This window comes from Pelecanus crispus, chromosome 2 (assembly GCF_030463565.1).
Source record: "Pelecanus crispus isolate bPelCri1 chromosome 2, bPelCri1.pri, whole genome shotgun sequence".
Taxonomy (NCBI): Eukaryota; Metazoa; Chordata; class Aves; order Pelecaniformes; family Pelecanidae; genus Pelecanus; species Pelecanus crispus.
The window spans coordinates 108,712,945-108,727,906 of NC_134644.1; the positions used below are offsets into that span (position 1 = coordinate 108,712,945).

General features: G+C 35.9%; 1 protein-coding gene across 9 annotated transcripts in view; it reads right to left on the bottom strand.

Annotated features, from left to right (window-relative positions):
* Positions 1 to 14,962, bottom strand: part of ZNF236 (zinc finger protein 236) — a 94,309-nt gene that overhangs the window by 19,652 nt on the left and 59,695 nt on the right. For 5 of the 9 annotated variants that reach the window (XM_075706566.1, XM_075706567.1, XM_075706565.1 and 2 more), the window contains 8 exons: positions 14,650 to 14,753; positions 10,317 to 10,682; positions 8,166 to 8,311; positions 6,679 to 6,922; positions 6,130 to 6,309; positions 4,703 to 4,855; positions 3,146 to 3,336; positions 1,329 to 1,460 (listed from right to left, as the gene is read on the bottom strand). In XM_075706566.1, the coding sequence (XP_075562681.1) occupies positions 1,329 to 1,460; positions 3,146 to 3,336; positions 4,703 to 4,855; positions 6,130 to 6,309; positions 6,679 to 6,922; positions 8,166 to 8,311; positions 10,317 to 10,682; positions 14,650 to 14,753 (1,516 nt within the window). Of the gene's footprint in view, positions 1 to 1,328; positions 1,461 to 3,145; positions 3,337 to 4,337; positions 4,518 to 4,702; positions 4,856 to 6,129; positions 6,310 to 6,678; positions 6,923 to 8,165; positions 8,312 to 10,316; positions 10,683 to 14,649; positions 14,754 to 14,962 lie in introns of those variants that run through there. The other 4 variants (XM_075706562.1, XM_075706564.1, XM_075706563.1 and 1 more) reach the window with 4 other exon arrangements.

Consider the following 14,962-nt stretch of genomic DNA (forward strand, 5'->3'; position numbering starts at 1 on the left):
CTTGCTGGCTTCTCAGTCATCTGTATCAGGAAGTTCTCATCAATGCACTCCAGAAATTTCCTAGATTCCTTGTGCCCTGCTTGTTGCCCTTCCAGCAGATCTTAGGCAGGTTGAAGTAACCCACATGGACCAGGCACTGCAAATCACAGATTCATTTAAGTGGGAAAGGACCTCTTGAGTCCATCCAGTCCAACTCCTGTACTCAAGAAGAGTCACCTAGCCTCATCGTCTATTTCTTCCTGATCAGGCGCTCTGCAGCAGATGGCTAGTATTCACGGCAGCGTCACCCATGTTGATCTGCTTGCCAATCCTTACCCATAAGGTCTCAGATAGCTCACCATCTAGGCAGAGCTCCATGCATTCCCTGCTGTTGTCTTGCCAGTCTGTCCTTTCTAAAGATCCTGAATCCAGCCATGGCAGCGCTTCAGTTGTGTGAGCTGTAGCACCTTCTCTGATTCCAATGAGATCGCAGCCCTGCAACTGCATGCAGACCTCTAATTCCTCCTGCTTGTTCCCCATGCTGCATGCATCAACACACAAGCACTCAGAGGCACACAGTTGTGACAATTTTTCCAAGAAGAGTGTTGAAGTTTCCTCTATTACGTTGTTGTCCAGCACCTTTATTCATACACATACACGAGGCAGGACCCTCCCTTCAGCCCTTATTATTTTTGAGGCTTCTCTTGCCCATATCAGCCACATCTTGCCCGTTGCTTGCTAATCCAATCCACCACTTCTTCACTTGATTGTGGGTCACCATCTGCCTCTCCCATTTTTCCTAGTTTAGAGCTTGCATTACCAGGTTGGTTGAAAACATTCATTTTGCCTTCAACAAGGGAAGTGTGAACTACTTTTCCTAATATTAATACAGTATTACATATGTAAAATTTTCTATTGAAATTCAAATACATAAGAAGTTGAAAAGACTTTATGTTGCTTCACTATCGAAGCAATTTGGTTACAAAAAGAGAGTGGAAAAGGTATAGCAATAGGTGCTGGTTTTGTCCACAGCTCTCAACTTTGTCTGTTTTTATTATCTAATTACAAACTTACTTGGAAATTTTTGGAGCAGTCTGTGTTGAGAGCACAGTTATGTAATTTGTAGAAAGAAACACATCATTAATTGTGTTTCTTTTTTGTATATGAAAAACTGTTTTTAACTCAAAACTTAAAATGGAATCTGGATGGCTAGGAAGTCACGATGAACCTCTTCTCAATGCTCTTACTCAGGAATGACATCAGCCTTCCTGATATAGAGGAATCATTCCAGTATTTTGATTAAATAACGTCCTTTACCCACACAAGATACAGAAATATATTGTATCTACCTGATATGTTATTTCATCAGAGTTTGCAGATGCTGAATGGGGTGTATGGCTCACCAGTATTACTTGCTGTGAGCCTGACCCACTTTGGCTAGCAAGACTGGAATCTGTGAGTATAGCAGGGAACTGCTGACCCTGTCAAAGAGGGGAGAAAAGAAAAAAAGAAAAGGTACAATAACTATATTTAAACAGCTAACTGTAGTCATGTATCTCAAAACTATTTTTTTTTCCCCCTTGAAAAAGTCCATTCCAGAATCCTATCTGAACAAATACTATTGTTTTCTCTCGTTTTCTCCTTCCATTTTAAGTCTACCAATTTAAGGGTAACAACAGCTGGAAGTCTGTAACAGCAGATTCAGTTCTGATTAATATTTCCCAGCCTTGTATCAATTGCTGAATGTCTCAGCCTTCCCTTGTCTTTGTCTCTTCAGCTGATAGTTTCTTTAACCCCTCTATTCTGCTTTCCTGCATAGCCTTCCCACAATATTTTCCTTCTTTTTTTTAAATCTCTTAATTAAACCTACTTCCAAAATACATGAAATCGAGGTAGAAAATTACTAATTCAGATACACAATTACTAATATCACACTACTACTTCTATTTCTACATTACTGTTAAAGACTTTTTAATTTCCCCAGGAAACGCAGTACCTTTATGTACTGTCTATTTGTCAAGATTCCTGCAACACAGACTGTGTTTGCATAGTACCCAAAACAATGTTTCATTTTTATTTATGGCTGTCTTAACATAGTGTCTTATTAATAAAAAATCAACACTGCCAAATGTAATTGCTTAAATTATTACAAAGTCTGAAATGAAACCACATGTTGCTTTGTTACCCTGTGGTGCCAGAAATCACAAACATGTCACAAGAATTATTTAAGAAGTCTTTTCTTCCCCTCCCCAGAGCAAAACTGCAGAGAGGGAAGCATACAATCATCCTCACAGATTTTGCTTCACCAGGTTTAATCACACCATATGCTAGACAAATAGTTCTTTCATTTATATACATTTACACATTTTAATTTGGGTCCAAGTGTAAGTAAAAAAAACAATCTAAACCTAGTTCAACCAAGAAAGAAGAAGAAACAGCTCAGGTTTTCAGATGTCAAACCTACACTGAAATGCCAAACACACAATACCCCTAAATTTTCACTTTCTAGTCTTAATGTTATTTACTGATTTTTTTTTCTCTCTGCTCCATACATTCTATTTGCCAACACATCTTTGGCTCCTGACGACACCACAAAAATCTTAAATTATGATAAAAACAAAACTAATGCTAAAGCTACTGGAGATGATAGTCCATACAGCACTACTGTGCTTATTACGCTACCTGTTATTAAAGACAGTCAATTTAATTTAGATTCTGTCCTATTCTTTGCTGTAGAGGGAACTGTTGCAACTGCTCTTCAACTCTCATGTTCACAAGAAGTAAAAGAAAAATTTACCAGATTAAACCATAAAAAGTTTAGGAATACTGAGATACATTACTGAATAGTGATGATACAGTACACAGTTTAGTTTGTCACTAAAAATTGATCTCAAACAATGTTTGAAACAGTAGAATCTATCTGTTCGTTGAAAAAAAAAAAAACCAACAAACCCAAACCCTGCAAAATTTGTCTGTATTTGTTTAAATACTTTATGTTTCTAGATGCCAGTGTGCACACACTGTTGGCACAACGAAGGAAAGTTAACTGAATTTTCAAATACAATGTATTTACAGGACAAAATTATTTTCTAAGCAAAACCTCCAATTCCTGCCCTGTAAGACAGTAACGTTAGTTTATCTGTCAGTTCAGAAAAGCATTTCTTACCTGTGACGTGATATTAAGTGTAACTGCATCAAGACCACCTGACAACATTCCCTGAGTGTCAGCAAGAGTCAAGGTGACACTACCATCCCCTCCAACTCCTGATGAAGACATTACCAAATTCTGGGCAGAAACTGTAGACTGAGATATGGGTGTTGCTGAAGGCAAGTTTGTTCCACCTGTTGTATTAAGTTCTGGAATACATGTGAAATTAAAAAAAAAAAAAAACAAAAACCCAAACCTGTTAAATACATAAACTCTTAGCTGCAAACTTATTTCAATTGAACTTAAAAACTTCTGTTTCTCTTTTGTTGGGCCTTTATTTTGGAAGCAAATAAATCAGTTAAACAGCTAATCACGTGTCAAAAAGTGTCAGAGAGTCAGATGATAATATTAGAAAAATTACATCTAAATGTCACTTGATGAACATCACACTGACAAGCAGTAACTCTGTAACTTGGCCAAGTGGGAGAGGGCTCTGCCAAAAAGACACCTGAAAAAGTTTCAGGTTACACATTTCTGTAGTCTGACCACTTTCAGAATTCTCAATGAAATACACTTTGACTCATCACAGTAAAACCAAAATTTGAAAACTCCGTAACCCAACGCTTCCATCCTATCCTTGCAACATGGTTGATAATTTGTAAGAGCAAAAAAGGCCAGTGTATTGTTAATAGGTATTTCACAACAGTTTACAGACTACACAGATTACAATAGCTGTGTAATAGTTTATTATAGATTCTCCAACACGTGACTAGCGGCCTCACAGCTCTGTTTACAATAAGTGTCAAAAACCTGAGAAGATGAGACAGAAGTTATGATAAAACCATCTGTTTTTACCATTTCCTTTACTAATTTGCTACACAAGAGCATGCCTTAACATTCAAATCTTACAGGATACTCTGGGGTAGGCCTCCCCCAGTATGACATTAAAGCAGATTTGCTTTATACATGTATATAAGCACTAAAGGAAGCTACAAAAGGAGACAGATGAAAGGAAAAGGAAGACAGAGAAAAGTTAAGAATGCGTAAGAGTGAAGAAAATTATTTACGTATCAGTAATAAGTCTGTATTAGTGCAAACTGCTGCAATCAATCAGTGCAACCAATGCAACCTGCTGCAGTAGTTGAAAGTATGAACACTGTACACACACACACGTTTGTGTGTATAAACAGGAATTCATATGCATATTTGAAATACAAAAATTTTAATACTAGAGCAAATTTGATATAAAGGATATTTTATCATGGCGTCTGCAGCAAATGTATCAGACTTCTTCATTGTCCAATTTACAGAAATAGTCCTTCAATATTCCTGTAACTGCCTCAAAGTACTAATTTTAGATATGTCTTCTTGTTTTCATTTTCTTCTTACTCTGTGGAGTAAAGCTCATTTAAATTGGCATAACAATTTAAGGCTAGTGAGAAAACACACAAAGCCACGTAGTTCCTGAACTGTAATGTGCAAGATTATACCATTTCTGATTTAGTTACCTGGACTAACATCTATTTTTTAACAAAATGGTATTATTTTTAATTAGAAAAATCACTTTATGCATACCTGGAGCATTTAGTGAAGTGCCCTGAGAAAGAAGCTGGTCGTTGCTTATGGTTAATGTAGCACCTGTAGTCTGACTGTTGATGGTTGGTGCTGTCAGCCTTAAGCCACTATTCAGATCACTGCTTCCAGAATTATGCTGAATAAGATCTTGGCCTGAATAGAAATTAGTGCAATTATAACTGGAAATGTCTCAACATTATTCTGCTACTGTACTTAGAACTATAAACAAGTAATCATAAAATAATAAAAGTAGAAAATACAACCAAAATAAAAAAATTCATTTCTACACATGCAGATTTTTATGCAGAGGGTCAGCAAGTTTTTAATACAATGTGATTATGCATATCTAGATACTAACATGTAGAGAAATGCCTATGCTTTATTAATAATTAGACAAATATTGATCTTTCTTAGTTAGATTCAACGCACCAACTCCATAAAACCTAGCAAACTAAAGGCTAATGGTTAAAATGATTTTTTTTTTTTGTTAGATCTACTATATGGATAATGAATTGCATTGAACATGTCCTCTTTTGGAGAAAACATTACTTTCACATGGTGTTAATTTTATGGAATGGTCAACAAACATAGAACATACAGAAACTGAAAACAGATTCTATCAGTTGTTGGACAGCTATACTCCATTTTCTTTAATGAGCGAACATCCATTAACAAGGAGAAAAAACATATGTGGGGGAACATGACAACTTAACATGGACATTATTGTCACAACACTTAAAAAAACTAAACATGTTACAGAAAACAGAAAAAGAGAAAAGATAAAAAGAGAGAAAAAAGAAAAAAAAGAAAGAAAAGCACTGAGTATTATACTGCATCTATTAAAGAAATGCAATGACACAAAACACAAATTGTCTTTGGCAGAAGTGGAAAGCTGTTTATAGTGTATACAGGATCAGTCTCTTAGAGGCAGCAACAAAATTGGTCTAAATTTTTTCAAAGGAAACCTGAAGTATTAACTACATATTATAAAGACTGAACAGTATACCTCAAAAAATGGTCAGAACATCTACTACAACATGGTTCCACAGGCATTTAAACAAAACTAGATTAAATAAACTCATCCCCAATGCCTGCCATACTTGTTCCCATCCCAGTATACGCAAGAGCTGCGCTACCTCAAGTGAGGCACTGCAAGGAAGTAAGAACTGGTTACATGGGCTTTGCCACTTAGAAAAATATCTGTTGGACCAACACTATGAATAAAATAGGGAACCAATCTAACATGCATCCTCAAAGCAAATGTATTTTGTTTAAAAAGCAGATTTGGGGAATATCTTTTAAAGCTGTTGAATATAAAAAAATACAACACGGGAAAGCTGTGGACAGTGACTATATCCTCACATGCTACTGTATGTATCTTATAAAATGGAGAGCTGGTACCATTAAAGATCACTAAAAATACCAACCAGATATTGTAAGAGTGATTTCTTGAGGACTTCCTGATGAGCTAGTAGTAGTAGAACCCGAAGCATGAGCTAAAACTTGACTCAAACTGGAATTATTTATGGTCAATGTTATCTCATGTTGTCCATTTGATGATGATACCATACCCTGTGAAGTCATGACTTGAGAGATGTCCTGTGCACCTAAATATAAGCAGGTAGAACAACAAAAATCCAGGAAGATGTTTTCTTTAAAATAGGTACAATTTTTAAAGCAATTAATACATTATTTTCTAAACTACTCTTAAAGATGTAGCCAAGGTAAGATGTTAGAACTTGTACTCTAAATGCAGGTTAAGGTCTTCAGAACAAAGATTTTTTTATGTTTCTAAAGATTATAAGTGTTCTTCAATATCTTCATTATATATTCCACCTTCTGAAAAGGGTCATATTTGAAAATGGTAAAACAAAATTGTAAAATTTGGGGGTGGGGGGCAGATTTTCTCCCTGTGGGTAATACCATAATTAAAGCTAAGACATTCAAAGCACAATAAAACTATTGACGCTGCTTACCACTAGCATTGGTTGTCAGCACAGACTCTTGCTCCGATAGGGATCCTATTGTCATGTTGGCAGAAGATGTTACTGTGGGCTGCAAGGACAGGCCTGATATAGGCTGAATAACCACATTAGCTGGCACTGCATTTTCTGTTGCCTGGAGGGAAGGATTCTGTGGAGCCATACTGGGATCTCCAGTTAGCTGCTGAGCAAGTAAATTACTCTGCTGTAATGTCTGCTGTAGAATACTTGGATCAATCTGAAAAGCAAGTTTTCAATCTGATCAATCTGAACAAATATGGGTTAAGTGAATAGTCTTAACAGAAATCTAGAATTCAAAGGGTTGCATATAGAGTGTATATAAAATTTAGACTTTATAATTAAACATTTTAAACTCAAATTTATTTTTTAAGTGTCTATATATAGCCAGTGTCCAAAGTCACTGTGCAAACAGTCTTCAGCTGTAGAGTCTTCCCTCCCTCCCCTCAGCAAAATGTTTGGGAAATCAAACTCATAGTTACATATGAGTATACTGGGCACCAGGTACCCCCAAGCCTGGCATTCTGTACTGTCTTACTGTTGCATGTCACACTGTCTTCAGGTCTTTGAAAGTGAAAAGACATGGAGCAGAACGAAGACTGATATCAGAAATTATCTATTTTTCAGCTCCTAGGGCTCATTAACATCTCAGTTCACAGTCAAACATCTGTTCTCGATAGTTAAAAACAGACATTTTACTCTTTAGGGATGAGTGTTTGGGGACTGAAGGAAACAAAACTAAAATAGTTTTCTTCGTTTCACACTCAACACTTCTTGAGCAGACAGACTCTGAGCAACCCAGTGCAACTCTGAAGAGGACCATTCCTTGACCTTGGGGCTGGACCGGGTGACCTCCAGAGGTCTCCTCCAACCTCAATGATACTGTCAAACTGATCAAACACAACCAAGTTCATCAAAATCATTCTTTCACATAATTTTAAATATAAATTTTTAAATGTAATCATCTCACCTTTTTCTGTTGTTCATTTTACAGGGTCAATGGGAATTTAAGTTGTGAATCCAAATATTAAAAATTTGCCAAATAACACCAGTGTCTTTTGTTAAGGAAAAGAACATTTTGTGCAATCATTTGGGTTGGTTTGTTTCTGTGGGGGATTTCTCTTGGGGGAGGGGGTGGGGAGCTTTAGCCTAAAATGCTTTTAAAGTGAAAAGACAAAATGCAATTAAAAGAAAAAAATACAGATTTTAAAGCAATCTGCTAAAATCCCAGAGGTGTTTAAAAAAAAAAACAAACTGAAAAACTGAAAGAAACCAGAACAGAAAAAACACACCACTGTGCAGCTATTGTTTAAGTCTTCTAACACGATACAACTGATACAGCATGGTATTGCCACGTGCTTCACTCAAGGGAACTCTTCCACAAGTACGTATGCTCATTAAACCTCCCTTAGCCCTCAAAGTGACTTTATAAAATTAAAAGCAAGAAACTGTGAGCAACCTACCTGTAATGTTATGTTGTTAATACTAGTGGCATCTATTCCAGAAATTTGAACATTTTGTCCAACCAGATTAGCAGCAAGTTGTAACTGTATTCCTTCAAGAGTGGCCAAGCTACCATCTGTCAAGGACACAGTTAAGTCACCTCCAGCTACCAAAGAAAACAGTCATATTATAATGTTTTTCTTTATCATTACTGACTGCCTCTTTTAGCTTGCTTATTTTTATAAATTAAATCAATACAAAAACTATACACACACATACACATTCATTTATGCCAAGAAAAATATTTGAAGCAGATGATTACTTATTTCAAAGCTTCATAAATTCTATGCAATTTAAGGACTGTTATTATTTAAGCACTAGCTAGCATCTTACAAACAAGAACCACTCCAGAGTAGCTTTGATACCAAATCTCTCCAGGTTTTCAATTTCGCTGGAGAGTGTACCACACCTAAGTACAAGCAGCACTTACATAGGATATGTACACTCTGACTCTGAACGTACACATGAAAGCTACTGCCACAAAAACGTGACATTTTTGCACCACTGTTCAAGAAGGTATCAAAGTTCATCCAATGTATTCATGTAGATGGAAATAAAGGTATATTAGCATTTGAAATACAAAATCTTTAGAGCTTAGAAGGCTCCTAATTTCAAAAGCTGAATAGACCACCTCTACAAAAGGTCTTGAGAGAACAGAAGGAAAAAGTCACCTTGCGTCTGACATACCTTCTTCTCCAAACACCTTCAGTATGATCAACCAGACTCCTTTGCTTGATGCTTCAAAAACACCTATCTTTCCCTCTCCAAAATCCTTTAGTATAATAAATCTGCTTTACAATGCACCCAAGAAATACTTGCTCTGGGCAAAATGCAAATCGCTAATCTCAATTTAAGAAGGTTCCTGCCTCTGTCTAGGATGTCTGAACACGCTAGAGACAACTCCCTATTATGTTCACTCAAAAATCCAAGCAAACATCAGTTTTTAATCACAAATTTATCACAAATGGTACCTGTCAAACAACATTTATCACTATCTTCTGAACAACCAACAGTTTATTGGTTTGGACAGCAACTTAGGTCAAATCAGATAAGCTGGAATGACTACAGTTAAATATGAGACTGATACATTACTGTGAATTTGTGGGCATACCTTCAAAATCATAGATATGTACAGAAAAAAGTGCCAAAGAAGTACAGGCAAATCAAAGTCTCCCTTTCAGAAGTGACGGACAGACAGTCCAAGACCCACAGTTTAAGTAGTAAATTTAACAGTACCAGGGAACATGTCCAGACACCTGAACACTATTCTGCTCTTAAAACTGTCCCTGTCCCAACTTTGCTCGAGGCCAGCTAGCACTTACATGAACAATGCCTGAAAGCAATTTAGAAGTTAGCAAGGATCATTCTCAAAAGGTCATCTACTTGCAACATGAAGCACATTGGGTATTCTGTGTCAGTTGGCCTCAGTGTCAAAGAATGGCACATTTAATGTGTTAATGAAGCTGTAGTCGCTGTCAATCAGTAAGACTCCCTATCCTAGGCATTTAATTATTCAGCATACAAGCCTACACTAGTAGTTTTTTTTATTGCTAAAGTGTTTTCTTGTTTTGTTTTTTTGGTTGGGTTTTTTTGGGGTGTGGGATTTTTTTTTTCTTTTTGTTTTACACCATTAACTACACATGTACAGTACAGCATGTGCACTTAAAACACACTCTTCATTATTTATGTAAATAACTAGCGTAGACAAACTTTTCTTTGCTCTATGATCTAATGCTTGAATACAAAATAAATCTTACGGAATGGAGAGCTTACAGAATAACTGGTTTGCTTCTCTCCTTTTTAAGAAAAAGCAGAGTATTACCAAAAAGAATACAAGTACTCCAGCTACTTGTTATCTGTATTTTCTTCCTTTCTGCAGTGTAACACCAGAGCAGAACTGAACACATCTTTTTATGTGAACTGTATGCATTTTCCCCTTCATTCTTAAATAACTAAATTTCTATTTATGTCACCACCGTGCATTGAATCATGAATTCAGTATAACTCTTACCTGTTTGGAAGTAGTGTTTGGCTAATTTTCTGAACTCTAATAGAAAGCAAAGTTCAGTACTTCATCTCAACACCACCACTGAAAAGTAATCCATTTTTACCTGACACTGAAGCAGGCAGGATAGCCTGGCCCACAAGTCCTTGTTGAAGTAAATTTTGATCAAACTGACTCGTCAAAACAGAGTTATTCATGATGAAAACATTAGGGTCTGTTGAGGATGAATTAAGAAGACTGACTGGTTGTAGTCCCTCAGCTGAAGTACGGGCGACAGGCTTCCTAACTTTCTTTGTCTCTGGTTTATAATGACACTGTATGTGGGTTTTTCTGCGCCCTGAAGTACGAAACCGTAAATCACAGTGTGGACATTTAAAGGGCTTTGCTCCTGTATGCAGACGCATGTGGACTTTTAGACTCCCTTTTGTAGAAAAAGAATTACTGCACACGTGACAACTGAAGAGCTTCTGGCCTGGAAGAGTTTCAAAAAAAGAAAGATAAGTGATAAAACCTCTAAAAGTCGATAGCATTGTACCAACAATTTAAAAAAATACAGATCTTCACTCACGTGCGCAGAATAATCTGAAATAACTAGCCTTTTTCTTTATAGTTTTGGCTGCTTTTCAAATGAATTAAGGATCTCAATGAAGGGTATCTTAATTTTTTCCTATTTCTAAAATGCAGTATGCTGTTTAAACTTTCATGCAGAGTCTTATTTGGTCACCTTGTTTCCTCTGTCCTCCTCCTCATCTCTTGCCCTCCTGACTAATCAAGCTGTTTGAACTACATAGCTCATAGAACTGAAGAATTAAAAGTTTCATCTTGACCTCGTCAGCATTTGGCTTCTCCTTACTTAGCCACTCATTCCTTTTTAATTCCAGCAGCTTTATTCTTCTGTTTCAGCCTGTACCTCAATACTGACTAATATTAATGGATTACAAGTAGGAAATGAGTAAAATTTTTAAGTGAGATAATATTCTGAAAGAAAATATCAACAGACTCGAAGTCATCTAGAAGTACAGAAATCTGGTCCATACACATACAGTCGTCTTTCTCAGCTCTCCTCCTTTCAGATTGCATAACATTTGAAGAAAAACCTTGGCCTCAAATGGAATTTTTAATGTACTACAAATAACAACAGTTAACTACAGAGTTTGTTTCATTAACCATATGCGCAATTGTAAAATTCACAAAAAGCATAATGTAAATATCTGGCAGAAAACATGCCACTGTAGCTGAAAACCCACCGTAACTACTGAAATTCCCAGGCCTTCCAGAATAGTATTGCTTCCTAGCTAAACAAGGGAAAGAAATCAATGTATTCCGCACAGCTGTCTTACCAAAGAATAAAATCAAGACTTCTCTATAGCTTTGATGGAAAAATACATTAAAAAAAGAAAAGTAGTACTAAGTATGATTAAATTATCCTTTTTACCTGCAAACCTTTATATCAATCCTGAAACAAAGTCAGCTCAACTTCCAGATCAGAAAGCACTACTGTATTCTGGTGATGCTAGTCATTTACAGTTGGTAAAGAAGTCACAAAACTAATGTGAATCTCTCATCAAATTCCTGAATTACAATTCAATCTACCTCAGATTACAGATTTAGATTACAAAACCCTAACATTGTTGTCACTTTTTGTTCAACAGAATTAAGTAAACCTCTGACAACTTTCTTTCAAATAACGGAAAAGAAAAGAGCCCAAGAATAACATGAATCAGTAAGACAATGCAGATCTGGGCTGCAGCAAAGCTGTCTACCACATTCAGAGTACCACAAAGAAAACCATCTTTCCCACTAAAGAAAAAAATACCCACTGGGAGAAAGGAAGAAAGAGGGAAAGAAAGTCAGCAAAACAAAGCAAGCAAGCAGCAAGGAACAAACAACATCTGAAGTCCTGTTTAAAAACAGAACATTAAAATATTCAATCAGATTATGACCTCACTCTTGAGCTTTTTGTGTAAGTACTAGGAATCTGAAAAGAAAAAAAAGATGGATGAGCTAGAACATAAAGCTATCTATGTACAGGGAGGTAGGGACCAGACCATGAGGGGAAACTTGGAGGGAAGATGATCACAAGTTGGGATGAGAAGTCATACAGGAATGGCAAATGTCAAATGGGCATTGCTTCCAAATATAGTAAAATTAAGTGTGTTTTATCGCATCTACATTTATGCCTGCTGCTGGCTACCCAAATAAAATGTTAACAAGAACTGTTACATATACAGGAAATTAGAAAAGCAGTGAAGGCAGAAATAAAGTAACATGTGACTTCAGTTATCCCACTATATGCTACGCCAGGACACAGGAACTAAATGTTCAATTGAAGAACCATACATCTCACAGAAAAACTTCCAGCCAGCCTGCTGGTCTGAAAGGTGACGATACAATAGAAGCTAAGTAAAACCCAAAACTAATTCTTTGCATCAATGTTTATTACAGATGGAGTCAGACAGGTTCCTATCCAGGCAACTTTCTTTTACAGGGGAAGAGCACAGTAGCTTTTTCAAACTGAACTGTTATCAGGGGAGTTCCAGACAATCACACTGTAATTTTTTTTATTATTATTATTCATTTAAATAAAATAAATATGGTTCAACATAAAACTGATGAACTATTAGCTGTAGATGTTGCCCACAGATTAATACAGCCCTCTGAAAAGGGATCCAGACTCAAATGCAGAAACTTCACACCAGTTAAACTTCATGTTCATCCAACACAAGCTGGTGCAATTATAAAAGAAAACGGAAAAAACCAAGATGAAATGATTTATAACAGGGAAAAGTTGATGTGGCTTTTGTAGTGAAAATTGCATTTCACAGATCTATGAGAGCTCTTTGAAGGAGACTAGATTTTCACTACCAAGACTGTACCTGGATTTTTTGAGTTTTACCCTGGTTTTATATGAAAGAACTTTAGAAAAACTGCTGTCATGGGAAGAAAGGACAGAGTCTTTTCCTGAATTAAAGAAAAATAGTTGTAAGACTGAAAACAAAAGGTAGGATTATATGGACAATTTTCACAAGGTTGGAAGTCAGCAAGGGAGTTCTTTAAGCACCTGAGTGAAGACCTAAGCTAGTCAAGATTGTAATGTACATAGTGTGGATGAGAGGATGAACACCAGGTTGGAAAAATCTGTTAAGGATATTAAAACACTCATTTACAAAGCTCTGTTTTATATTATTAAAAAGTCTGTAAAATCATAAAAAGCTTGAAAAGGGAAAACCAGGGAACAATTTCTCATTATTTCTCAAAAAAAAAAGAACTAGAGGGCTTAGGAACAAAATTATCAGATGGCACACTGGAAACCAAATTTGAATCAAGGAACTTATTACTACTGGATGTACTGGAGGCCATTAATTTTCACCCAGTTCTCCTGGGTCCAGAGAACAATTGGATAAAACTAATGTAAAATATCCCAATAAAGGTAGCGAGCAAAAAGATACAATCTCTAGTTCAGAGTTCCACAACTTGCAAACTGCTTGAAGCTGGAGGAACATGATCAAATCCCTGCTTTGTTCTTTTCATTATCCTTGGCATCTGCTGCTATCTGAGACCAGACACTAATCTACACAGAGATCTGGTGTAACACACAAGAGCAGTACGTACCTGTTACCAAACAACAGTAGAAAGTACAAATACACTGAACTGGAAAGGGAGCTTCCACGACATATTACATATTACATATTACAGCATTAAAAGCTTTCTCTCTTTTTTTTTGCGTTTTTGAAAAAAAAGCTTGTAATGCACCTCAGCAAAACTGTAGCCAGTTTTAGCAATTAATTAGTTTAGGATTAGGTTTATTACAGAAGTACGATGGTAAGAAGAAAACAAGTATGAAAGATTTAAAGAGGTGTTTTTTTAATTTACATAAAATTGGGGTTGAAAAACACTATTATTAAAATGAGATGTCTCAGGAATACAAAGAAACTACTGTAAAAACCTAAATATTACAGAAACTAGGTTTATATTCAATTTGCATGATTCAAATAGCTAAATACTCAAATTTTTTCTACTCTTATTTTTCAATCTACTTAGCAGCACAAACATTTAACTTCTATAATTTTTTTCTTAATTTTATAAAATCCTCCAACTCCAGCCTCTTGCTCAGGAAAATCATTTAACACTGAAATGCTACAGCAGATTTGAAATTAAAATATTATAGATACATACATAGTTTTTTTTTATGAGCTAAGACTATGACTTCTTTATAAGGCTACTAATAAAAAAGGCTGTAATAATATGGTTTATTCAAAATATCATAATACAATTCATTTGATGATGCCGTAAGTACCAAATTTCACCTGGCACTGCCATTCATAGTACCATGTCCCAGATCATAGTGAAACATACCATTCCTTGCAAAACCTTTAGTTAAAACAGCCTGTCAAGATAGTAACCAGTTTCCAGACAAAGACATTAAAAATCTTACTGACCTGTGTGCGTTTTAACATGACAATCCAGAGTGGATTTTACAGTGAAACTCTTTCCGCATTCTTCACACTTATACGGCTTCTCTCCAGTATGGATACGAACATGCCTAGTAATTCCAGAATACATGTATATGTGAATTTCTACTTTTATGTCAGTTTGTAGAAATATTTATTTTGTATCTTACTAATTTTAGAATTAATTGAATACTTATATTAACATTACATTAAGCAGAACTAGTAAAGAACATGATTTAAGCATTTGCCTCTTTTGAAACTGATTTTTACATGTTTTTATATGCAAGCCCTATAGCAAGAA